The sequence below is a fragment of the Paramacrobiotus metropolitanus genome, unplaced genomic scaffold, assembly GCF_019649055.1.
Source record: "Paramacrobiotus metropolitanus isolate TYO unplaced genomic scaffold, Prichtersi_v1.0 Parri_scaffold0000037, whole genome shotgun sequence".
Lineage (NCBI taxonomy): Eukaryota > Metazoa > Tardigrada > Eutardigrada > Parachela > Macrobiotidae > Paramacrobiotus > Paramacrobiotus metropolitanus.
Window position 1 is genome coordinate 1,046,448 of NW_026570257.1, and position 24,424 is coordinate 1,070,871.

General features: G+C 45.0%; 6 protein-coding genes across 6 annotated transcripts; all 6 read right to left on the reverse strand.

The window, feature by feature from the left end:
* Positions 1–221: 221 nt before the first annotated feature.
* LOC129589767 (mucin-2-like) lies at positions 222–4,321 on the reverse strand. Its single transcript, XM_055484620.1, has 3 exons — positions 3,071–4,321; positions 2,640–2,801; positions 222–2,579 (listed from the first exon to the last, which is right to left on the reverse strand). Exons 1-3 carry the CDS (start codon positions 4,297–4,299, stop codon positions 470–472), a joined length of 3,501 nt encoding a protein of 1,166 aa, XP_055340595.1. The 5' UTR covers positions 4,300–4,321; the 3' UTR covers positions 222–469.
* A 399-nt stretch (positions 4,322–4,720) lies between these two features.
* LOC129589773 (uncharacterized) lies at positions 4,721–7,573 on the reverse strand. The gene is made up of 4 exons (XM_055484628.1): positions 6,234–7,573; positions 5,883–6,044; positions 5,260–5,762; positions 4,721–4,985 (listed from the first exon to the last, which is right to left on the reverse strand). The coding sequence occupies exons 1-4, from the start codon at positions 7,484–7,486 to the stop codon at positions 4,900–4,902; spliced, it is 2,004 nt and encodes a 667-aa protein (XP_055340603.1). The 5' UTR covers positions 7,487–7,573; the 3' UTR covers positions 4,721–4,899.
* A 1,315-nt stretch (positions 7,574–8,888) lies between these two features.
* On the reverse strand, positions 8,889–11,272 carry LOC129589786 (tyrosine-protein kinase receptor Tie-1-like). The gene is made up of 3 exons (XM_055484649.1): positions 9,842–11,272; positions 9,515–9,744; positions 8,889–9,381 (listed from the first exon to the last, which is right to left on the reverse strand). The coding sequence occupies exons 1-3, from the start codon at positions 10,151–10,153 to the stop codon at positions 9,234–9,236; spliced, it is 690 nt and encodes a 229-aa protein (XP_055340624.1). The 5' UTR covers positions 10,154–11,272; the 3' UTR covers positions 8,889–9,233.
* A 6,720-nt stretch (positions 11,273–17,992) lies between these two features.
* LOC129589764 (5-hydroxytryptamine receptor 1B-like) lies at positions 17,993–18,719 on the reverse strand. Its single transcript, XM_055484617.1, has 2 exons — positions 18,072–18,719; positions 17,993–18,001 (listed from the first exon to the last, which is right to left on the reverse strand). The coding sequence occupies exons 1-2, from the start codon at positions 18,717–18,719 to the stop codon at positions 17,993–17,995; spliced, it is 657 nt and encodes a 218-aa protein (XP_055340592.1).
* A 1,615-nt stretch (positions 18,720–20,334) lies between these two features.
* Positions 20,335–22,549, reverse strand: LOC129589832 (3-hydroxyacyl-CoA dehydrogenase type-2-like). The gene is made up of 5 exons (XM_055484719.1): positions 22,017–22,549; positions 21,777–21,861; positions 21,629–21,708; positions 21,234–21,471; positions 20,335–20,759 (listed from the first exon to the last, which is right to left on the reverse strand). Exons 1-5 carry the CDS (start codon positions 22,188–22,190, stop codon positions 20,572–20,574), a joined length of 765 nt encoding a protein of 254 aa, XP_055340694.1. The 5' UTR covers positions 22,191–22,549; the 3' UTR covers positions 20,335–20,571.
* Positions 22,550–22,839: 290 nt separating this feature from the next.
* LOC129589806 (uncharacterized) lies at positions 22,840–24,313 on the reverse strand. The gene is given in 4 exon segments (XM_055484684.1): positions 22,840–23,429; positions 23,432–23,599; positions 23,602–23,925; positions 23,928–24,313. Coding segments are annotated over 4 exon segments (1,074 nt in total). The 5' UTR covers positions 24,088–24,313; the 3' UTR covers positions 22,840–23,007.
* Positions 24,314–24,424: the final 111 nt, after the last annotated feature.

Consider the following 24,424-nt stretch of genomic DNA (forward strand, 5'->3'; position numbering starts at 1 on the left):
TGAGCAATCTACCATATCCGCGTGTAGGTGGCGCGACATTACGCTGATTAAAATTAATAAACCGCAACAAGAGAGTATACGCTGGATCGTGGTGACTCATGTGACCTTGCGTTAAGTGCATTACAAACGCGCGTCATGACAATTTGATTACCAGCCGTTATCACCCATGTCAGATGATTTGTTTGTGCAGCTTTGGGATAAATTTTTAATTCCTTATGCGCGCCGTGACGCCGCCATCCTTGCGCAGACTATATGTTTGTATGGCAGGCATATGTCAGCACACAGCGTTGGTATGGGATAGGCACTAATTATTTAATCCCATCGGTAATACATTAATCATCTTACCAGCCATTACTCAAGCGCAGTTATTACGAAAGCAATAAGCAATAAATTAGCATTACTACTTTCTTTCACAGGAAATAAATATTAATATTAATAGCTTAAAACCGACAGCCACGTGTATTATCGGCTATTTTTCGGTTTCGGTCTCTTTTTCTTGTGCAGGATGCTTTCCGTGTAAACCGTGGAGCGCTTTGAGGATAATAGGCACATATACAGTTGTGGTCTCCTCCATATTGTCGCTGTTGGTCGTATCAGACTCGGGAGCTTCCGTGGTCTCTTCCCCATCAGAACTGCCAGCCTCTGTGGTACCGTCCGTGTCACTTTGATCGTCCGCATCGGTAGTTTGTTCTTCGCTATCGGCATCGGATACTACTGTACCGGTGTGGTGATGTTCCTGGTGGTGATGATCAGGCTTATCTTTGGAGAGCCGACCGGATAGTTCCGACAGCGTAATAGAGTTTAAAACAAAATTTGTGTCACGTTTGAACATCCATATGTTCGGGTCGCTATTGTCTTCGGTCGTCCACCAACCCGAAGGTGAAGTGGTTGGCTCTCCGTCGGTTGTGGAGTCGGTGACTGTGGCGCCATCTGTGGACACTTCTTCAGTTGTAGCAGTAGGTTCGGTTATTAAGGTCGACTCGCTGTACTGATTCTCTGCGTCGTCCGTCGACGACGATACACCTTCCGGCGTGGTAGTAAGTTCGGTAGACTCTGTCTGTTCTGTGGCGTCGGTAGGCATTTCGTCATTGGCTGGCGCATCAGTGGACTCTGATGCCTCAGTGCTGGCTTCCGTTACGGAATCTTCCCCATACGTATTATCTTCCCCATCAGAACCGCCAGCCTCGGTGGTAGTCTCTGTTTCGTTCTGATCATCCGCAGCGGTGGTTTGCTCTTTGTCATCTCCATCGGAAACTACTGTACCCGTGTGATGATGTTCGTGGAGATGGTGATCTGGCTTCGTTTCACTTTGATCATCCGCAACGGTAGTCTGTTCCTCGTCATCTGCATCGGAAACCACTGTATTGGTATGGTGATGTCCCTGGTGATGGGGGCGGTCCGGCTCATCCTTGGATAGCCGACCGGACAGTTCCGACAGTGTCATGGAGTTGAGAACGAAGCGTGTGTCGCGTTTCTCTCGATCCTCCAGGACAGTGTGGTACCAAGGGGGAGTAGTTGGCTCTCTGTCGGTCACCGGTTCCACAGAGGCTTCGGTTGTGACTTCGGTGTTCTCGGTATCGTCCGTGGACGCTTCTGGAGTTGTGGTAGGAGGTTCGGTTATTAAGGTGGACTCGCTGTCTTGAGAATTCGTTGTATCATCCGTTGATGATGATATGCCTTCCGGTACACCATCAGCCTGGTGTAATTCAATGGTACCCTCGGTGTTCTCGGTCTGATCTGTGGTATCGGCTGGCGTGTTGTTATTGGCGGGCGCTTCAGTGTTTCCCTCAGTCGTTGTCTCCTCTTCCGGTGTACTTGTGTCCGACGACGAGTCAGACGCTACCGTGGTTACAGGTTCGCCGGTTACCACGGAGATATCGGTATTTTCTTGTGTTGATTCAGATCCGCTTTGTGCTTCTGTTGTTGCCGATTCCGAGTCGGTTGCCGGTGGCTCGGTGGTTTGTGCATCCTCAGTATCCGCTGGTGTGTCGGTAACGGTTTCTCCTAGTGTGTCATCGGTGCTGTCTGTTGTCTCGTCAGTGACATCCGCGGTTTGGGTCGTCTGCACAATGTCCTCCGTGGTTGTGGTAACATCGGTATCATCGGTAGGAATATCGGTAGCAACCGTTGTATCCTCTACATTTACCGTAGCAACATCAGCTTCCATGGTCGTTGGCTCGCTTTCCGGGGTAGTAGCAACTTCTGTAGTCACGTCACCGCTTTCTGCTGTTGATGGTTCTGACGTTGCATCTTCGCTAGTTGTTATTTCGGTCGTAACTTCTGTGGTGATGTCATCGGTAACAGGTTGTTCTGTCGGTTTTTCAGTGGATTGCTTTAGAATGGCGTGCAGCGTGGTTTCGCTGGGTGGTCGTTCCGTAGTAATGCCAATCTGCTCGCAACGCTGTTCCTGTGACCACTTGCAGTAGCCGTTCTCGTAACCACAGGGTTCCACTTCACAGTGAATATACACTTGCGCGTTGCCGGCGTGAGGAAACTGGAATTCATCCATGGTGAAGCTCTGACGGATGTAGCGTTCGCTGGTCTCCAAGGTCATTTCCACGGATGGATCAACGTAGCACCTGCCGAATAAAAATCGTATGAACAGTGAACATACGTACATTAAAAGTATAGTATTGTACCCGTTAGAAATGATGACGTGTTGATTATCGTCTGATGCATTGTTAGTCGGCGTTGCCCAACACTTCTCCACGGACAGGGGCCATTGTCCGTCTGCTGTAGTGTCCAGTGTGATGTCAAAAGCGTATCCACCGCCAAGCGATGTTGTCGGTTGAACATCCATTCTGTGCAAGATAAGTTGACAATTTCCAAATTATCCTTTATAAAAATTTTCTATCGAACCATTACTCTAAAACTTTTCAATGAACAACAAGAAAAAATAAAAAAGCTGACAGATGAAGTGACCTTTAGCGAATCCTAGCTAATAATGATTTCCTACAGGTCTGCTCTAATAAAAAAGCAGCGGATAAATCATTTTTTAACTACACACGTATAGAAAAACAACAAAACTAATTACACTAGAAGAAGTAACGAGATAAAAACCTTCGCTTACTTGACACGAACTTGTCCATCTCCTTGTTGGATCGGGTATGCCGGCGCCGGTGTCTGAAACTGCTGGCTGAGATCGCCCAGCTGATTTAGCCGACATTCAACCGGGATCTCTTTTCCACCAGCTACCTTGACTGACCGACCAGCCGCCTTACGATTATCGGCTTCCTTCTTGGTGACCACAATTTTATTTTGTATCACCATCAACTTCGTCCCTCGGGGATGATTAATAGTGGTTCCGCATTGGTTCAGCGGAACATCGAAATGCACGGTCCCGGCATGCAGTCGTCCCTCACACCGTTCCTCCAGACTTCCATTCAGGCGAAACGCCAGATTCGTCGTCACACCGACATTGCGCAGACGCACCTTGAGATTCTTGTAGTCACAGGAGATCTGCGAGCCGGACAGCGGCGCCACGCCCGCTCCCACCGGCGCAAACGGCACCATCGGGCAATCCGGTAAGGTGAATTTGGAAAGGGATACACCTTTCTGGGGAAAGTCCCCGCACGTCGCTCCGTGATGGGTCCCACATTCCCAGGTATCCCCTTCGACCAGCGGGTTCTCGTATGCTCCATTCTGCCTCCAGATGGGTGCTCGCCGCATAATATCCAACATGGCACAATCACAGACGAAAGCCTTACCGCGAAGATTGAAGCACTGTAGCGCCCTCAGGGTGACAACGGAGCGGGATAAGTTGACACGCCCACCGATATCCAGAGACAAACTCTCCAATGCGGTGGCGCCGTTGAAAAAGTCGCTGGTCAGGTGGCTACCATCGTGGGCGGCGGTTAGATTGAGGATCTTCAGGTTCGGCATAAATCTCCAGATATTCTTATCAATCTCGAACAAACTGAGGGTGTTAATGACAAGCTTGTGGATCAAAGAGGCGGAGTTGCCCAGTGACTGCTCGCTGATCAGTAGGTCGGGTAAAGGTTTCTCACTGCTCACTTCCAGGGAGAGCGGGACTTTGGAGCCGGTGAGGTAGTAGCTGTCTAGGGCGGAGCGCAGTTCCGTGGGTTGCACGTGGTGGCAGTGTAGGTGGACTTGTTGACCTCCATCACAGCGGAAGAAACGGCAACGGTGGGAGTTGTATTCAGCGAAGGCGGTATCCGGGTGATTGCATTGCGACGGACGGGAATCTTCGTGTTCGGCCTTCCTGGGAGAGGGACGCGCCAAAGATGATTGGGCAATAAGAAACACGAGGAGAATGACGGGGACAAGCATTTTCATCATTTACATTAGCGGACGATCGAAAACGACGGTGGAAGTGTATGACATTGATGCTTACATTTGTTTATATATGATACAAAACGGGTATGGGTTGTGTTCAACCGTGTTGTTGATAATATATGCGCTACGGTGTATGGATGTAGTCATGGGGGAGAAAATGTTTATTGTTTGTTGAATGGAAGTTTTATTGCTGGTCCGCACGCATGCGTTTGTGTTCCAACGAGATGTTCAGTAATAGTTAATTAGCATGCCTGAGTCAGCTTTAGCGTATTATGGACTTTTAACGGTTTGTTGCTGGCATTCTGCAATATTGCACAATGGCGAATTATTTTGCGACACAGCCCTTCGTGCATTTGAATGACCTTGGTTTTCTATACGTAATTGTATCATTATTTGTAATTTATGCGCTGAAACATAAGCGTAATGTCAGTATCAAATTAATATGCAACGTACTGCTGTTGCATGCCTTGCCGGCTTTCGCCTTTGATTGAGTAAAACTTGTAGAAGTATGTAAAAAAACAAAAGATTTTTATTCAACAACAGAGCGCGTAATAAAACTTTCCGTTTTTCATAACCAGGAAGGCATATACCGCAGAACATCCATTATCGGCGCTTGGTTGTCACTGATCCAGGAATTATGTGGCCCACCAAACGATGCTTAGTAGCGAGATAAGGTCGAACATAGGGATCTACAACAATACAGTACGTCGGTTATCTTGAGCGGCGTAGTTGGCAAGTTTACAACATACGCGGAAAATATTAAAAATGACTGTTACTGTTATCGTCATTTAAGCCTTCTTTGGCAAAATGGTCAGTGCCGCGATTTAATATTACGTATACTAAATTTCAGAATAAATTTATTTAGTATTCAATCGATAAAATCTGAGTAATTTAGGCAGTTCTTCGGTATTAAGTAAGGGACATGTACTCCCAATAAGCAAAACAAAAACTTTCCACTCTTACCTGGCCGAAAACGATGACCACGCCCAAGCAGTTCCCACTGATCTACGGCAGTATCTTCGGTACGTGGTACGGGTTCAAGCGTTGGAACAGTGAGTAGTTCAGCAGGTTGGTCTTTGCCTGTGGAATCGTTAAGATGCTCGACGGTCGCGGTGGGTTCTGTAAGCTTTTCTGTTGTCGTGGGATCGGTCTGGTGCTCAGTTGATGTATATTCTAGTACGGTAGTAGTTTCTATGGTAGTCAATACGGTAAAGGTCGCTGGTTCGCTGGTGGTGGTGGTTGCGACGGTGGATGGTGCGATGGGCGTGGTATGCAGCGCAGCACAGCGTTCTTCCTGGGTTAACTTGCAGTAGCCGTTGCCCTTCTGGCAGGGTTCCACCTCGCAGTGGATGAACACCTGGGCGTTTAGGGTTGAAGAAAACTGGAATTCATCCAGTGTGTAGGTTTGACGGATGTACTGGTCGCCGGATTGGGATTCCATGTGGACAGTCGGATCCACGAAACAGCTAAAACAGCCAGAACGCGGCATTATTGGGCAGATGATTCGGTTGTCAAGGTTTTGGTGAAGTAAAGGTTATCTTTTTATGGGGCAGAAGACAATAAATATGACAGTATAGAGCGCTCACCCGCTTTTAATAATATCGTAGCGAAGGGCATCAGATGGGTTATTAGTGGGTGTGGCCCAACAGTCTTCTACGGACATGGACCAGTTGCCGGCAGCCGTCGTGTCCAGCGTAAGGTCAAAAGCAAATCCACCCCAGATTGATGTTGAAGGCAGAACATCCATTCTGTACAAAAAATTACGTTATGAACAGTAGCATATCGAATACTGGCTTGTGAAATGCGTGTATAATAATAGTTACTAATTAGAAACTCTTTCGACACTAAATGATTATTCTGTGGAGTTTGAGGTTTTCTTATTCCATAATCGAATTTTCTACGAAATACACTTCACCATACAAAATTTCACCACCCACTTGATTCTCACACGACCGTCCCAATGTTGTTTGGGATAAATCTGGTACGGAGCTTGGAACTGCTGCGACAAATCACCATACTGATTCAACCGGCATTCAATGGGCACTACTTTCCCGGATACCGTCTGTGCGCTGGGGTTCGTTATCACCGTCCCGCTTGTCTTGCGCGTTATCACCACCTTATTTTGATACAACACTGACTTGGCCTGACGGTTGATAGTCACATTGGTTCCGCATTCCGATGCCGGTACGTCGAAATGGATGACCCCGGCTTTAAGTGTGCCTCCGCAACGCGGATCAGCGTCACCGTTTAACCGGAAACTCAGATGATTCACAATTCCCATATTACGTAGCTTAATACGCAAATTCTCGTAATCACAGGAGACTTGCGATCCGGCCAGCGGTGCCGCCCCAAGGATGGTGGATACGAAGGGAATATGCGGACAATCGGGGAAGTTGAAGTTGTTCAACGCTTTACCGTTATGGGAGGGAATCGTGGCGCCGCACTTCGCGCCGGTATGGGTTCCGCACTGCCAGATATCGTCGTCCAGCAGCGGATTCTCGTAGTCAGTGGTCATTCTCCAAGCCGGCGACCGGCGCATAAATTCCATCATATGACAATCACAAACAAAGCGGGTCCCTCGCAGATTAAAACACTGCAGGGATTTCAGATCGATGACCTGGCTGGTGAAATTATAATCCCGCGCTGCGCCGAGATCCAGGTGCAGGCTTTCCAGGGCGTCCGCGCCGGCGAAAAACGTCGGCGGGGGATTTCCATTCGTATCTTGCACCGTAATCTCCACAATTTTCAGGTTCGGCATGGTGGACCAGAATGTGCTGCCGGATGAAATAGAAGTAAGAAAGTGGGTGTCGATGGACATGCGGTGAATGAGTGCCGCGGAGAGTCCGAGGAGACCACTGTTGACCGTAAACGGTTCGTTCCGGCCGTTGTTGTATAACCGGCCATACAGTTGCAGGTGCAACAGCGGCTGTGTTCCCCCCGGCTGCGTGGCTCGCCGGTAATAGTTAGCCAGGACATCACGGACGTGATTATTCATGCTGTTGCCATCGGTGACCCCTGCGTTTCGGCACTCCAGGCGCAGTTGTTGACCGCCATCACAGCTGTAAAATTTGCAGTATGCGGTGTTGAATTCGGCGAAACCGGTAGTTTCGTGGTTGCAGTTGGGTTTGAAATTTTTGGTGTCGGCCAGCGCCGCTGCCACAATCGTCAGAGCGAGTACGAGTTTCAGCATTATGGAATTTGATTTTTGTAAAATATCATTCGCATGCAAAAACACCCGGCGCGACCATATATAAGTCGGAAATAGACTGCGAGTTAAATGGAATGTGATTATTATGATAATTTCGCTACCGTTCTGACTTTTATATCCAATTGTGCTGTTATCGGTCTAACAGATAATGTGCCACGTTGTGCCATTCTACTTACTTTCGGTCGACTCTTTAAACGATTAATCGTATGGTGATTGTTCAACGTCTTTCGGCGTTCGCCGGCAACGGATAACATGAAATAACCTTGCCCGACGCATCCGCTGTTTTGTGTGATTCACAAAGAACGATAACAACAGCTATCAAATACTGCGCCTCTTACTGAAATGTGTCTTTGTTGTACGAAGAATGGTCAGTCCAATATTTAAGGGGATCCCTATGAGATGAAAGTGGGTCTGGGAAAACATGAATAAGTTTGAAACAGTTGAAAGATCACTGTTGCCATTGTTCTGTCTGCATGCGCAAAGGGTTTGGCTATACAATGGTGTGCTGCGATCTTGTCTACGCTCTCTCTAGACAGGGCTATTCAAGAAACAAAGAAAAAACTTTGGAATCAAAAGTTGAATGAGAAAGTTTTCTCGAATTAGATGCAATACACATCACTGGATGTGTTTTAGCCTGAAAAGCTTATATTCTCCAACATGCTAATAAAAAATGTTGTTAACTTACAAAACAATTGAGAAAAACACTTTTCAAAAAGTGTTTTTTGGAGTTTATTCAAACATGCTTTGTTGGACTATAGCGGAGTGTCGGTATATAAGCTTTCTAGAAAATAACACATTATCTGATGCCCTTTTGGAAAGTGTAGCAAGTTTTACAATGAAGTTATTGATTTTTAAAGCCCTTTAACTAGTTTTTGAAAAACGGCAGCTGAATGGAGGGCTTGTTGACTGACCGGCAGCAATGTGTGCCAGAGCCGGCTACCCATGCCCGCGCTTTGCAGAAAGAGATCAGACAGGACATAGCTTGAGAGGGAAGAATGGGTATGCTCCGGCCACAGGACAGCATCAGGTGTTCTGTCTGAGATCTTCTGTGGCATATCTGCCATGAGGCTGGCCATGGCTAGCCGATAACATCACTGCATTTATTGCGCCGCTGTTGACCCAGCCTTGTTTTTTTACTTATAACTTGTGATCACAGTGTACTGTGCCGTATCGGGGCACACTCTCTGGAAGCCCGAAAAATTTCCTACAGGCTGATGTAAAGTTCAAAACATATTTAAACGAAAAGTCATCTCATAGTGGTCGCCTTAAAACAGCACCGACTGCTGTTATTATTGGACGAGAACTACGAGTTAGGGTAATTCAGATTTCAGAGTAGAAGTAAAACACTACGAGTAGAATTTCTCATTTTTGTGCCAGTTTGATTTTTTATAAGTGGTTGGTCAAGACTCAAACAAAAAGGTGATTGAATCCACTGAAAATAATAATATTTGTTATAATTATTATTGCCTTTTAAAACACGTGCAAGTAGCACTGTTACACCGTAAACAGTGATAAATTAAGATAAATAAAATTTAGCACTATGCGCTATACATAGACCATTCAAGCGTCAAAAAATTGTGCTAGAACGCAGCTGTTCCTTAAAATGACTGGAAGAAACCCATTTGAAGGTGGTCGATGTGACGCTTGTAGAACGCCATAATAATCGCTTGATGAAATCTGTACAGAATTCGGATTTTAAAGGTTTGATCTTGCGGCCACTATTTTTCCATCATATTCCGCTCGGTGTTCTCCATAGCGAAAGAAACATATTGATCTCGTCCTTCCGCCGCATCAGATGTTCAAGAATCCGACTGATTTCAGCAAAATCTGGTCGATCTTCTGGTTTAAAATTCCAGCATTCCTTCGCAACAGAACGTCTGAAAGTATAATACGGTACACGGTATCGTGCTTCAAAGTTCAACGTAATCGCAAAAATAATATTGCTGTTTATAGTATAACCTTTGTCTTTCAATATTTCATAAAAAATTGAATTAAACAGGCACTACTTACACTGGATGCGGACAAATAGCTGGTAATTCCAGTCTGTGACCTTCTCGAAGAAAATTACACAGCTGTTCAAAAAGTACTCCTTTCGGGAACTCAGATACATAGGGCGTTTGTGCCAGAGTAAAAATTTCCCACAGTACGACACCGAAGGACCACACATCGCCGGCTGTGGTAAATACTCCGCGGCCGGGAATTATGGCTTCAGGAGCCATCCAACAAACCGGTAGAGGAACCTGCATAAGCGGCTAGGTACAATCTTATGTTAGGCTGGTCGAAACTATTGGCACTATGGGCTAGCTGAAAGTGCTAGTTTAGTAAAAATGCAACTACCAGCTGCCGTTCCAGTATATATTCCGGTTGGGTTTTGGCCATTCCAAAATCAGCAACTTTCGCTGTTTTCCGCGAGTTCAGCAAAATATTCCTAGCGGCTAAATCCCGGTGAATTACATTCATGGATGATAGAAACTCCATTCCACGGCTGATCTGATAGGCAAAGCGAGTCAGCTCCATCAACAGGTTTTCACTTGACTTGTTGGATTTGTTGAGTACCATCACATAGTAACCAGCAACAGCTGCCGTTCCGCAAGAGACGCTTTTGGCACTTAAATCTCGTAGATAGGTATGTGTCACGACCTGGCGCATATTTATTAGCAGCCAGGGAGCTGCTCAAACGCAGACTGAACTGAACAATTACTGACAGACTCAGACATGGCAACTCTGTTGCCATGTCACTACGCTACACCTTTCCATCTTATAAAAAAAACAACAAAAAAAACGTTCTGAACTCGCCATGAAAAATTCACAGGAATAGGTTGAATAACCACAATGTTATCACAATACTCGGCAAAATTCAAATTCATTCACAGTTCACGGAACGCTATATTAAGCTGCTTCGCGTAGCAACGGTTTCTGAATCCACATACACCATGACTTGCAGAGCGACGACAACACGCTCCATGACCTTTTCGAACGTTCCGATCGTACTTAATTCCACGACCTTCGGTTCGGCGTCAATCCGCTCGTGCACTCTCTCTGGGCCACACTCGGACGCTTTCTCACTCGGCCGGGTCTCGCTCATTCTCACCTTCACTCACACCACACGTGGGGCACATGGTACAACATCCACCGTCAGCGTCACTCTGTGCTTCGCTTTCACTCAGACGGCGCTCGCCGTCCTCGCTCACCATTCACCACACTGGTCCACACACGCAGTTCGCGGGGTTCCATCCTGTTCTCACCGCAGGACACTCCCGCTGGGCAGGGCGCTCGCTCTTCATGCACAGAAATTCTCGGCGGGACGGGCGTAGCCACAGTTCATACCACTGGCACCTCCGCCCACTGACCGGCTCCACTGACCTTCCCACAGGTCGTCACACTGGCCTGGGTGCTCCATCCGTCTCACGGAATGGCTTCCCCTTTCTGCCAAGGGATCGGCCTTTCCGTCCCTTTTGCTGCCGTGGATCCCATCCACTGCAACAGCTGCGTGGCTCGCGCCACGGCTTCCTCCGGTCACGGGTATTCGCTGCTGCCCTCGTCCGCCCTTCTCACAACTTTCCTTCTGCGACCACGCCCACACTCTCTCTCCCACGGATTCACTACTACCTCCGTGAATACACTCTCCCATGCAGTACCACAACTCTGCCACAGTCTCAAGAATAATATTACAGCATAAGTTTACTACAGACTTCACGCCACTGTCACGACCTGGCGCATATTTATTAGCAGCCAGGGAGCTGCTCAAACGCAGACTGAACTGAACAATTACTGACAGACTCAGACATGGCAACTCTGTTGCCATGTCACTACGCTACAGTATGCAAGGAACCGTGTTCGCAGTACTCCAGAACAATCATCATACGACCTGCATAAGAAAACGCATAGAAGTAGTACCGTGTAGCTGCAGGTTTTTTTCAGTTATCAACAAAAATGCTGGTTGTTTAAATGGAAGCAATAAGGTCACATACCGGTAAGAACGATGCCAATAAGATTGACAATGTTGGAATGCTTTCCCAGTGTCATTAAGATACTTGCTTCTTTCAGGAAAGCAGGAATCTCTTTGCTGTTACGTGGTATCTTTACTGCCACATGCTGCCGATGGCGACGACTTTGCTTCGGCTTGCCCAGATCCCGAATATTCTTTTCTGCTAGTGACGCTTTATAAACATGACCTTGCACGCCACTACTTAAAAGGTAAACTGCAAAAACAACAGTCTGTTGAATTATCGTTGAAAAATATATCGGCAGTGATAAGTTATTTTACGTAAACTGATCGACCAGTGAGGCAGCTCGTGTTGTTGAACAACAATGGGTGGCACTAGCTTTGCGAGTCCAGTCCGGAAGTCCGATCGCATCTAAAATCGCGTCTTCCATTGAGTCTTATATATGGCGATAACGTAAATGTTTTGCAACTGAATGCACCTGTTTTACTCGTCTTCTCTTGTAGCATGTGTACAGCAGCATTGCTGCTAAAAGAAGGAATATGACAAAGCCCACAGCGATCCCACCCAGTATTCCATCTAGATGGTCGTCTGTAACTGGAATCCAGAAAATAATACGCAAATCATAAAGTGCAGGGAATTTCTAACTGCAGGTTGGAATAATGAACACCTTACCATCGGTAGAAGCAGGCGTATTTACCATTAAGATAGCGGTTGTTATTGTTGACGGCGCTGTGTTATCTGCTGTTACCCCGTACAGCCCAGTTTCAGAAGTGCCTGTACTAAATTCTGTGGTTGTTTCTGCTTTCGACGTGTACCAGGTAGAGGTGTCGGATTCAAATTCCGCTGTTGTCAAAAGATCTTCTGATGTTCCAGAGCTCCCTGTGATGTTGAAATATTCTTCTTCCGTAGTTGCAGTTACGGTATACGCTGTAGATTTTGCAGTGATTTCCGCGTGCGTGCTTGGCCTATGAGTGGTGCTTGGAAGGGGGCAATCTGGAATAGTTAGACTGTCCAGGGGCAGTCCAGAATATTCCGCTACTGCCGTGCCGCATGTGGCTTCTGAGTGGTTCCCGCATTCCCATAATTCGCCCTTTAGCAAAGGATTTTCATAATAGCTTATTTCCTGATTAGCGGGAAATTTATGCATAAACTGCTGCACGGTGCAGTTGCAGAAAAATCGCTGGCCGCGCAGAGTCAAACACCGGAGAGACGGCAGGCGACTGAGGTCACTCGCAAATAAATAATCCTGTATGCTTCCGAAATCCAAGTTGAGCCTTTCGACTGAATTCGCCCCGGCAAAAAAATGCAGTGGAACCGATTGCCACGCTGGGTCTAATATCTTAACATGAATTTCCAAAATTTTTAAACTGACCATTTTTCTCCAGATATCTGGTCGAATGCTTGACAACTGATAAGCATGAATATTTAATCTATGGATCAAACCGATCGCATTTTTCAGAAGGTTTTCTTCAACTATAAACGGTGCTAGCTCACCATAGTCGTCCCCGTTTATTCCATAATGCAACTCAAGGAACAGCAAGGGACGCGTTGAATTTTGACCAAACAGATTGGTATGTATCAGGTACTTCCCAAGGGCCCTCTGCAGCGACGTATCATCTGGATACCACTCGTACGGCCACGGGTTGGGTAACATGACTTCCGAATGGTAATCGAAAACCAGCTTGACCTGTTTCCCCCCTGTGCAGTAATAAAACGTGGAAGTGGCGGTATTAAATGCAGCAAATCCTGTGATGGCATTAGTGCAATTTGATTCTGTGCTTTGGATTTGTAGCTGACTTTCAGCATATTCTTCCATGTTTGGGCAGTCAGGAAAGCGGAACGCATGTAACGGCTTCCCGTTATGAAAGGGCATTCTGTCGTACGAACTTCCGCAAGTCGCTGCCGTAAATGTACCACACTCCCAAACATCGCCATTGAACAGAGGATCGATGAAAAGCCTCTTAGTTGTTTAGAGAGGCGACCGGTGCATAAATTCCATCAGTGCACAGTCACACACAAAACGACTGCCTCGCAAGTTAAAACATTTGAGATACTGGAGATGCTGGAGCGATTTAGGGAGAAAATGGTAATCTGCATCATTTCCGAGATCTAAACTCAAGCTTTCTATGGATAAAGCTCCGACATAGAAGTTTTCTTCCAAGATCGACAACACGTTCGTAATGTTCTTCACTTTAATTTCCAAGATTCTCAGAAATGGCATTTTGCTCTAGATGTCGCTGATGATGCTCGGGAGACGGTGCACTTCTATTGTCAGGCGGTAGATTACTCGCACTCCGTCTCCCAAAAGGTTAAGATCCACTACGAACGGATCATACAAACCCTGGATTAGCGCGCCGGTAAGATGAAGATACAGACCAACTCTTCTGCCGTTGTGTGCTCCCTTGCGGTAATAGTTATTTAGAACAGTGCGAATATGATCATTCATCATCGTAGCATGTAGGCCAGAATTGTTACAAACCAATCGGAATCTTTGACCACCATCGCAATAAAACTGACAGTAAGCTGTGCTCATCTGCTTGATACGATACATGTAAAGGTCAGAAGTACAGTAAGGTACAATGTCGTCGCAATTCGTCAACGTAAGCAGGACCGCTCCAAAAATTCCACAATAAAGCAGTAAAGTTTTGGAAAAGGTCATGGTGGTTTTCGTTTTGACTACGCGAGCAGTTAAAGGTGCCTAAAGGCGCTAACTTGCCGCAGAGGTAACTGTCAGCGGCACCCACTGTAATCGAAAATTCCCATTGGTATAATTTTTTTGCCTTAGATATGTAAGGAAATATACTGTAAGGGTTCCACAATACAGCATTTTCGATCAACGTTTTACTCGTCCTAATAATCTATTATCGTTGCGGTGTGTAGTCCGGAAATTACAAACATTAAAAACATGTTTGCTCTGGCTGCAAACAATGAGGGCCGTCAGATACAAAAGCGTCAAATACGATAACAGGACATGTTTTAACTGCTGGTTATGTATCTCGCAGCGTATAAGTAAACAAATCAAAGTGTACCTGTAGTACCTAATCATCGTCTGCTGATCACTATTAAAAGCAAACAAAATTTTTGCTTCTTAAATGAAAATTATGAATGATTGCCGATATCTCATCAGCGCATTGTTATAATATTATTATTTGAACGTGTGAACAATGCGTACTCACTTCGGTCAAGATCAATATAGGCATAAGAAACTTTATTATCCGCATTACGCTCGTGAAACCGCGCACCGTGTTCAATAAAAGAAATCGCAACGCTGTTGCATTTTGGTATCCAATTAAGCATAAAACCGAAGGTTTGATTATAATTACAAGGTGAAACCGTTCTTCCGCTTTCCGGTCTGTTAAAGCGAGATGCGATACGTTGTCGTGATTTATAAATCTTGCAAATCAGTAACACAAACGAATAACTAAAGATTTTGGCAGAGCACGGAGTATCATATCCCAACGGAGTTAGTTCTGCTCCAACGCCACAGGCTTCGCATAACTGTTTATTTAAAATTTCGACCTACAGAGTATTCCGTTGACATCACGGTCAACGCATTACAAGCAGGACCGTACTCTCACAGCCCGTCAGGTCATCAATGCCGCTTAACTTTTCTTACGCTAAACATAACTATCAGAGGGTCGAACACACCTTGAACAGAATACAGGAGCATGACTACCGTAAAGGCCGTATCCGAGAATGGTACATCAAAGAACAGGTACGCAGTATACATGAAATCAGCTGGCAGCCAGCAGATTGTCACGCTGATGATCGTTAGCGTTAATATCAACGATGCCTTTACTTTCTTGACGGGTCGAACAGCCGACTTTTTCGTAGCATTAGTTTTCTTAAATTTGGCTGAAATAATGCTCATTTCATGATGGTATGCCGAGACCGCATCCGTTCGTCGTCGCCTTCTCAGCCATATCGTCACGTTAACGTATACGTACAACAACAAGATGAGCATCAGCGGAAAAAGCCGGCCCACGACAACTTCGGTGCGGCTCCACTGCCGGATTGCCGGCGTATGCAGAACGCAGCCAAACTGCTTTTCGGGAAGATGATAGTACAACATATCCATGGTATAACCCGGTAACTCCACCACGTGTGCGTAGCAGAATCCAAGTACGGATATCACAATTGCCCTGATGTACGTGTGGCGCCGTTTATACGTGTGCGGACGGGCAACCGCCCAAGTGCGACTGACCGCAATCAACACATGCATCATCAACTGCCCCAGACTGATGACAAATTCGAAATAGTTGTAGAAATCACACACCCAGTGTCCCATCCACCAGCCACCGTACAGATCACTAGCGATTTCTAACGGTGGACATACGGAGCAATAAATGATGTTGGTGACAAAAAGACCGATCAGGTAGACGCTGAACGGGTTGATCCGTAATGGCGCCAACCGGTGATAAGCGATTATTCCGATGTTGAGACAAATGTACAGCGTCATGATAAAGGTTTTGACCACAAGCAAGAACGTCCAGTTCGTCTTTGAAAATGGGGATATTACCGAAGTGTCGTTTTCGTGCGTTGTGTTCATCATGGTAGATTGCTTAGCTTTTGTGATGGCTTATTCCTGTATGAGCGGGCGCATGTTAACATAAACATTCAATCGGCTTTCCAGAAGGGTATAATAAAGCTTTGGTTTGATGCATTGCTTGTAACAGGTACCGTAGGTACCAGGTATCTCTTTCCTCGCTCACGCTACTGGTGAGCAGATGGAAAGAGTATATTCTAGAAGTTTTGCTTCCGCGGGTGCATAGATACAGTAGTAGTTTGGATAGATTGAGGCAGCTATAAGGAATATACTCATTGTTCAGCGCGACAATACTGACATGTTACATATGCAACCGTTAGGAGGATTATGTTCACACGTGTTCAGCTAACAGCGGAAACATCTGCGTTTCACAATAATTAATTCGTCGTAAAGGGAAGAACTAGAGAATTAATAATCGCGACAGTGATACGGAACATGTACAACAGCTGTCCGGGGTTATCTGGAACTGTCAACCATGACCAAATGTATTCTCTGTACGGTTTTCGATTTCCGGTATTTCACTGTGACGTAGGGGATATCTTATTGAGACTCATTGCCTAATTTCAGTAAACTGATCCGTATACCCGCACTACAACTCCTTATTACGTAGACTGCAGCTGGAGTCTTGCTAAATACTGTAACTGGACATAAACACTTCATCACAATAAACCGAATACGTTGTAATAAGCATTATCCGAAGTTTTATACTAAGTTCATGGTTAAGCTTTGCCTCCGTTTGTTCGTGGTATGGAGATAGACTGTAGCTCGGAAACGTAATAGATAACTTGGGGGAAGCCTTGTTGATTATGGTTCATAGTGGCTTGACTCTCAAATGGTAAGGCAGCTATTCATTCACCCGCTGTCCAGACTTTTCGGGGAAAATTATCGGTTGTGAAATACAGCCTAACAATTTACTAAATCTAATCCCAGGTGGTAAATTGGATAATTAAATCTTCACTTGGGCAGATTCGTGATACAGACATAAGACATTCTAGCATTTATAACGTAGGGCGTTCACTCACAGCAATTGATGAAAACACTCTGAAGATTAGACCTCGATGCTGTACATTTAAATTTTATAATCAGTACTTACTATTCAGAATTAGTATTCCAAAATATTTATCCATGAAAGCAATCCGTATGAAAATTTTATAATCAGTACTTACTAGGCAGAATTAGTGCTCCGAAACAATTATCCATAAAAGGAGTCTATAAAAATGGTGCTACGCTTGTCTAAAAAAAAAGACGTCCCCGCAAAACAATTACACCGAAAACTGTTTTGAAATCCTGAAATGATTGACGGTGAGAGAAGAAAAGATGCAGTACTTCAAGTAGTCGAATTCAGTTCCGAGGTTTAGATGTACTAAAGGAAGTGAGTTTAAATTAAATTTAATTTTTGGAGAGTAAAACAGTTTCTTGACATTTATACAGCAGGATGTTTGTCCACTGATGATGACACTTGTGCGCATAATTTTGCAGTCATACAAATGATTCGCAGTTTAATGTTAGCGACGTTGATATCCAAAAGGTGTTCTCAAGAAGAAAATTAATCCAACTACCGCAGTGTGGATTAGTTACCGATTTAATGCAAGCACATTTAACCACAAGCAGGAACGTGCGGCACACTCTTGTTTATTACTTTGCTGATTCTGGGGAATAACGAAGAATTTCCAATAGAACGTGACACTGTCTTCTCGTAAAGGAAGTGTGTCACTTCCGTTTAGCGGATGGATCTGTGCAGTTCAGGTATTTATGAAAGCTTCAGAATACATAGCATACAGCAGACCGCCAATTAATCTATTAACAATGTAATTTACTGTACGTACAAGGTTCTCGTTCAGATTACGGTTGGGAGGTATCAGAACCACTTCACTTGTCTCATGCTAATCACCAGCATCAACGGATCGAACACACCTTGTATAGAATACAAGAGCATAACTAATGTAAAAGCTAGTTCTGATAAAGGTACATCAAAAAACAAGTAAACCGTATACATTAGATCAGCTGGTAACCAGCAAATCGTTACGCTAATGGTTGTTAATGTTAAAATCAGCGATGCCTTTACTTCCTTTACCGGTCCAGCAGCCGCTTCTTTCGGGTTGGTGTCTGTTAGGGATTTCCCTGGGACGCTATTCATCTCATAGCTCCTCGTCGAGAAAATACCGGTGCGTCTTCGCTTTCTCAGCCAAATCGTCACATTGACGTACACATAAGAGAGCAATATAAACAAGAGCGGAGAAAGCCGGCCCACGATAACTTCGGCGCGACTCCACTCTCTGACTGCCGCCGTATGCATCTGGCAGCCGAACTCCTTCTCGGGAATGTGATAATACAACATATCCAAAGCATAACCAGGTACATCCACCAAGTGCGCATAACAGAATCCGAGTCCTGACAATAAAAACGCCATTTTGTACGTATGACGGCATTTGTAGGACAGCGGATGGGCCACCGCCCAGATTCGGCTGACCGCGATCAGAGCGTGCAGCATCAGCGGACCCAGGCTGATGACAAATTCGAAATAGTTGTAGAAGTTGCACACCCAGTGTCCCATCCACCAACCACCGTACAGGTCACGGGCGATTTCTAAAGGCGGACACACGGCACTATACAGGGCGTTAGTGATGAAAAGGACAATCAAGTACACACTGAAGGGAGTAATCCGTAATGAGAACCAGTAGTATACGGCCATTCCGACGTTCAGACCAATGGACAGCACCATAATGATCGTTTTCACCACCAGTAAGAATGTCCAGTGCGGCTGTGTAGACGGATTCGTAAGCGCACTATCATTGTAGTGTGTTTCATTCATCCCGATTGGTGACTTTGCGTACACTATATGGTAGCCTTATCAATGAGAATAAAGCACGGTGGAAAACGAAAAATGGTCTTGCAACCCAGCTCTTCCTTAGACGTGACTAGACTAATTGGATACTTGATTCAAGCAGCTCTAAAGAAGTTTATATATTATATGCTCGTTACTCCAGGCCGGAAGTGAGGTACGACCGTTAGAAAATGGTAATTGGAATTAGTAGCATTACACCCGCGCTTCAGCAGCGGCGGCCGCGTTTGTTTTTCCGTATCAATGTAATTATTTCGTTTGAAAAGGCGCAGTCGGATCTCCATTACCAGATTCACCGCACAGCATGAATCATTTCATTCATGAGAAAAGGCCTGCTGGCGCTTCTATTTCAGACCGTTTTCTCTTTTGATGGAAACACGGACGATTGCGTCACTTCCCCTAGGTCACTATAAATAAGACCTACCGCAAAGCACTACACAATACAACGCACTGCAAAGTAGTATATTATACAGCTGGAACATTGGGCTTTTTATGCCTGAAAAGTAGAGCTGACTTGTAACTAAAACCGCGGGATCCTCAAATGGCTGCTTTAATATCTACGTTAGCACTTATGACCGGACGCAGTGCTGGATTAAAAAAAAATAGATCCTTTCATTCCGTAATGGCATTCTGCAACAATTCTTTAATTGGCAAGACATTCACAACAAAACACAGACACGGCAATACATACGGCTACCGTTTCCAGGATTTCAAGCAACAGATGAACTGATCCGGTGCGAATGATACAGGCCTCGTTCTGATCCTGCCGAAACTCTGAACGAACACTGTAGCGATCATACCACCAGTAGGAGACTTAACTGCCTTCCATTCCTGTTTATTGGTTGCTGTGTTACTACATTTTACCTACCGCACCTCACGGTGAGAATCATCCTGCAATTAGTCTTGCTGTGGTTTGGTCAGAGTTTTGCTAATTATTTCGTACTGTCGTTATCCTGCTCCGCGCCTTCTGCATTGCTCGCCCACGTTTATGCCTTCTTTCTCATAGCCTGTTATAGCCTTCTCATAGATCCTCATATGCTTTGCTTGCTGAATCTTGCTTTGCGTACTTGCTAATAAGCGTCTTGCCAGTGCCGTTGTGTTGCTTGACCGCAATGGGATGATCGCGCAGCCCACTGCTGTCACATGTGTAAACTCACCACCGCCGACTGTGCACGTCTTTTTCACACTAACAACCGACAGATTGTGGTAAGGTTGATTAACCAACCCACTAGAACAACAGCCAAACCGGTAACGGTTATGGTTATGCATTAAAAAATTGTATCGTACACAGTATATCGTTAAATCTGCGCTCAAATTTGGGTTTCAAAAATGCGTGATCGCACACCTGCTATTGCACTGTTTACATTAAGCCACTTCCCCAGGAATGATTTTCAGTTGAGGGCAGGTCGCCACATTTCGAATGGCAATCTGCGTATAATTAGTTCTTCTATCATTCTGTATTTTGTCCAAAAAATGCGCGCAACCGACATATCTGTATATGTTATTTTTATTCGGCAATTTTTGTTAACGTTCAAATGTTACACCGACAACTGCCAATGAAAACAAAACTAAAAAGCCGCTCATAGGCTGCTAAGGTTCAGTTACTGAAATCGCAAAGTCTCTGAAGCAGTGTAACATAATACGGCAAAACCATGGAGCGATGTGCATTTAAATGCCTGTAATTATATAGCGTATTTTGTTTTCTGAGTAAAAGTAACAACAAACAAATCAATTACAGGCCTTGTGGATATCTACTACCGGTATCGAGCCGTATAACTTCACCGTTAATTAAGGGATTTTCAATGATTGCCTGCACCAAGTGGGCGAACTCATCCGGATGTCCAGGCCGGCGCGGAAATAGTGCTATTTCCGTAGCACGTGCTAAGTACTGTTCTTTAAGCATCGGGGTTCGCATCATACCTTATAAAAAAAATAATATCAATAAGAAGCAGTATATCAATAAGAAACAGTATAGCAGTGAATCAATAAGGAGTCATTATAATATAGGTTGATGACCTTAATGATGATGATGAACTAATCGATATAAGCCATATCTACAAAATTCCTGCGTATGTAGTTCGGTACTTGCGATTCATATGCAGTGTATGCTTCGTTATATGCATTGTACTTAAAGGTCAGTATGCACGTACGGTGCATTGTACTTCAAGGTCAATATGCACGTACGGTGCACGAGCAAGTAAATTGTGTGAAAATGAACATCGTAGCAGTTAAAATACATATTTTAAATACACATTGATATCACTAGTGTTCGCATTTACACTAATAGCATGTAAAGATGATTCTACAGAGTATCGTACTCGTTTAGTAGGTTAATTACTAAAGGAGTAGAATAGTTAGTGACCTAGAGACCGGCATTCCAAAAGTCCAGCGTACCGGGTGAAATGGTCGCCACGCGTATTCCCACGGGACTGAATTCTCTGGCATACCCAAGGGTCATCCCAATTATGGCTGCCTTACTTCCACCGTAGCCGACGACACCCGGTCCCGACTCCAGACCCAGCGAACTGGCGACATTAATAATGACTCCTCGGGCGCCATCGGTGTTGGGCTGATTGCGCGACATCAAACCGACTCCCAACCGAATCACGTTGAATGTACCGATTGTATTAACCTACACGACACAGCGACACATTTTTGAAAGGTTTCTGACCATCTTCAACCATTTAATGCAATAATGCCTAATAATGTGTGAATGGTATGGTCTGGGTGTGGCACAATAGAAATAAAGTTGTTGCAATAAGTTATTACGTATTTACGCATTTCACAACCTGAAGCATTTTAGCGAAGTCTGACAGACTATGGGGTGTATCGGTGGTGAAATCATAAACTGGCTGCGTCAAACATATCCCTGTAAAAAAATCAGGCTGTAATAATCGTAGAAAACACACTACTTTCTCCATACTGCAATGGGCATACCGGCACAGTTCACGATGATATCGAGTCTTCCATATGTTTCGGCTACGTACGCAATGAGATTCTGAATATCCCCTTCTGAACTAACCTAGACAAAATCCCGATTCTGTATATAAATATTATGAAATGCGGTATAATAAACAGCCAATATGCACATAAAAAAATCATAACAATACTGTAATTTCTGACTAAGATTAATTATTTCACACCAACATTAAAACCGGGTGATTCTTTTGAACTTACATCTGCCGGGTACAACACTATGGGGGCATCGGTAGCAACTGCCCTTTCGGTGTAGGAAAAATCAACGGAGATCACCCGTACATCCCGCGCTGCCAGCAGATCCACACAGGCCTTTCCCAGACCGGAAGCTCCACCGGTAACAATGGCCACTGCACCAGTTAAAGTACCATTCATTTTCAGAATCCCGTGCAAGGAACTGCTTGGCCGAATTTAATATAAATTACAGCTACAACAAGCAACTCTTTGACCGAAGGTTGTTCGTCATTTCGGCCGCCCTTGCACCAAAACTAAAAATATTGGTCCGGTGTTATGCTGCTGTATGAGGAAAAATTAATTCAAACCGACTTGTTTTGAAACCGTCGAATATGACTGACGAAATGCGGAAAAACTGCTTTTAATTAATTCTCCTTTTGGCTAATAGGTGTAAGTAAAAAATTTTTATCGCATATTTAACTTGTTGCAAAAAGCCTGCTCAACGACCCAGCTCCGTCGGTGTCTGTACAATCCTGTATTTTACAAAAATACAGATCAACGTTTGGACACATCATGGGAGTGTACAGATAGAACGCTTGCCTACAGTCAGTATACACTTACAGAGTACAGTGGAAACTGGAAACATTAATCTCTGGTAAGGATCGGAAAAAACAATATTCTGAGATTTTCAGCGAAACTGGAATGGCCTGTCACCATCCATCATGTAGATAAAAATCTACATACTTTATTCCATTAACAACACATTCGAACCTGCGGAATGTAATTGCCACGCCCACGAGTGCACGAGTGCACAACTAATACGACATAAAAACTGTGAAAAATAAACAGCCAAATGTAAGAATGAAAAGTTTTATTGTCCCGGTCTCTATTAATTTGCGGATATATTAAAAGTAGAGATATACCACGTAGAGAAAAGAAGCTCGAACATCTGGCGGACTGGAGACGGTTATTTACAACCGAAAGCACATCTTTATAACATATCCCGTCAACGCTATTTCTAATTGCCGGTTAATCTAGGAAACAATTTCAAAGCGTTTTGCGCATTAATAGCGTCAATTTCCGGTCGGTTTTTTTTCTTGATATATTCATTAAATCTTTGCGTTTCCGCTTCGACTGCATGAATTGGATGATAAGGAAAGTCACTCCCAAACAATATTCGATCCGTTTTGGCAAACTGCGTTAACAAATCCAGCGTTAAATCGTACTTCGACGTGGCCGTATCATAGTACAGCATCTGCACATCCTTCGTAAATTCTTCCGGCGATTTATTAATCCTCTTGGCGTCGTACAACGAATTCTCCAGCCGTCCGGCAATATACGGCAGCGTTCCACCGGCATGCGAAACAATCACACTGACCTTTGGAAAATCCCGCAGAACATTGGCCGCCACCATGTCAACGATGGTCCTGGTGGTCTCCTGGGGAAATCAATCGTGGAAATACTCAAATTCGCGGAGACCGGCGTCAGACTGCATCCGTACGTCGGGTGGATGAACACCGTTGCGTTGCGGTCATTCAGCGCCGCCCAGATCTCCCGAAAATCCGGGTGCCCGAGATATTTCGTCGCATTGCCGTAGCTGGAAAAAAGGTCACACCGTCCGCGTGGAGGGTGTCCAGGGCGTACGCAATCTCGGCTAGTGTCGCGTCTTTTAAGAATAAGGACGGTAGCGCCGCGAAGAATCCGTATTTCGAGGGGTTTTGGCTGCGGATGGATGCGCCGTACTCGTTAACCCGCCGGACCAGCTGGATAGCCTGGGCGTCCGGCATGGCGTCCGTGCCGGGGGAGGAGATGGAAAACATGGCCGTGGTGATGCTGTTGTTTTTACAGAATTCGTCATCGCTTTCGAGTGACCATTCCGGGGTTCCGAAGTTGCCGGTATCGCCGCCGTTGGCGACCAGCGCATCCCGGTAGAAGTCGGAAGATAGTGGTGATGGACGTCGATACGTGCCGGTGTCTTCGGCATGGGAATGGGATATCCGTTGATCAAATTAATCAAAACTGTGGGAAATAATACAAGGGGAAAATGCATGCTAGTTTTGCGTTCAACTATGTATGCGAATGCGCTATGTACAAACATGCCGCAAGCGATTATGTATAATGCAAGTCATGGAAATTCAGTAATTAGTTTTTCACAGAACGCGTACAATTATCTGTAAACATGCAATTAGCCTTTTAATTAGCTCTATAAAAGTTTTTAAATAAAAGACAATTACCCAGAAAAGTCGCTTACGGCTATAACATTTCGTTCTGATTCTTTACTATAGCATGTGCTCGTCTGGATTTTCGCGTTGAAGCTCGGTAAACTGCGCGATCAAAGAGCATTCTATACGTAGGAATTTACCTGCATTAAGTGTAGTGTTTTCCCAAATACCGCCGCACTGACGGTTTGTCTTAATAGTTTCCACGCGAGTAGC

Coding starts and splice junctions, on each gene's coding strand:
- LOC129589773 (XM_055484628.1), bottom strand. CDS start 7,486: ATGCTGAAACTCGTACTCGCTCTGACGATTGTGGCAGCGGCGCTGGCC. Junction 6,045..6,233: donor GACGGTCGTGTGAGAATCAA/GTGGGTGGTGAA, acceptor TTTTTTGTACAG/AATGGATGTTCTGCCTTCAA. Junction 5,763..5,882: donor TACGATATTATTAAAAGCGG/GTGAGCGCTCTA, acceptor TGGCTGTTTTAG/CTGTTTCGTGGATCCGACTG.
- LOC129589767 (XM_055484620.1), bottom strand. CDS start 4,299: ATGATGAAAATGCTTGTCCCCGTCATTCTCCTCGTGTTTCTTATTGCC. Junction 2,802..3,070: donor GATGGACAAGTTCGTGTCAA/GTAAGCGAAGGT, acceptor TATCTTGCACAG/AATGGATGTTCAACCGACAA. Junction 2,580..2,639: donor CACGTCATCATTTCTAACGG/GTACAATACTAT, acceptor TTTATTCGGCAG/GTGCTACGTTGATCCATCCG.
- LOC129589786 (XM_055484649.1), bottom strand. CDS start 10,153: ATGCGCCAGGTCGTGACACATACCTATCTACGAGATTTAAGTGCCAAA. Junction 9,745..9,841: donor ATATACTGGAACGGCAGCTG/GTAGTTGCATTT, acceptor CCGCTTATGCAG/GTTCCTCTACCGGTTTGTTG. Junction 9,382..9,514: donor GCTATTTGTCCGCATCCAGT/GTAAGTAGTGCC, acceptor TTATACTTTCAG/ACGTTCTGTTGCGAAGGAAT.
- LOC129589832 (XM_055484719.1), bottom strand. CDS start 22,190: ATGAATGGTACTTTAACTGGTGCAGTGGCCATTGTTACCGGTGGAGCT. Junction 21,709..21,776: donor TATCATCGTGAACTGTGCCG/GTATGCCCATTG, acceptor ATTTTTTTACAG/GGATATGTTTGACGCAGCCA. Junction 20,760..21,233: donor CGTGGCGACCATTTCACCCG/GTACGCTGGACT, acceptor TTTTTTTATAAG/GTATGATGCGAACCCCGATG.
- LOC129589764 (XM_055484617.1), bottom strand. CDS start 18,719: ATGGTGCTGTCCATTGGTCTGAACGTCGGAATGGCCGTATACTACTGG.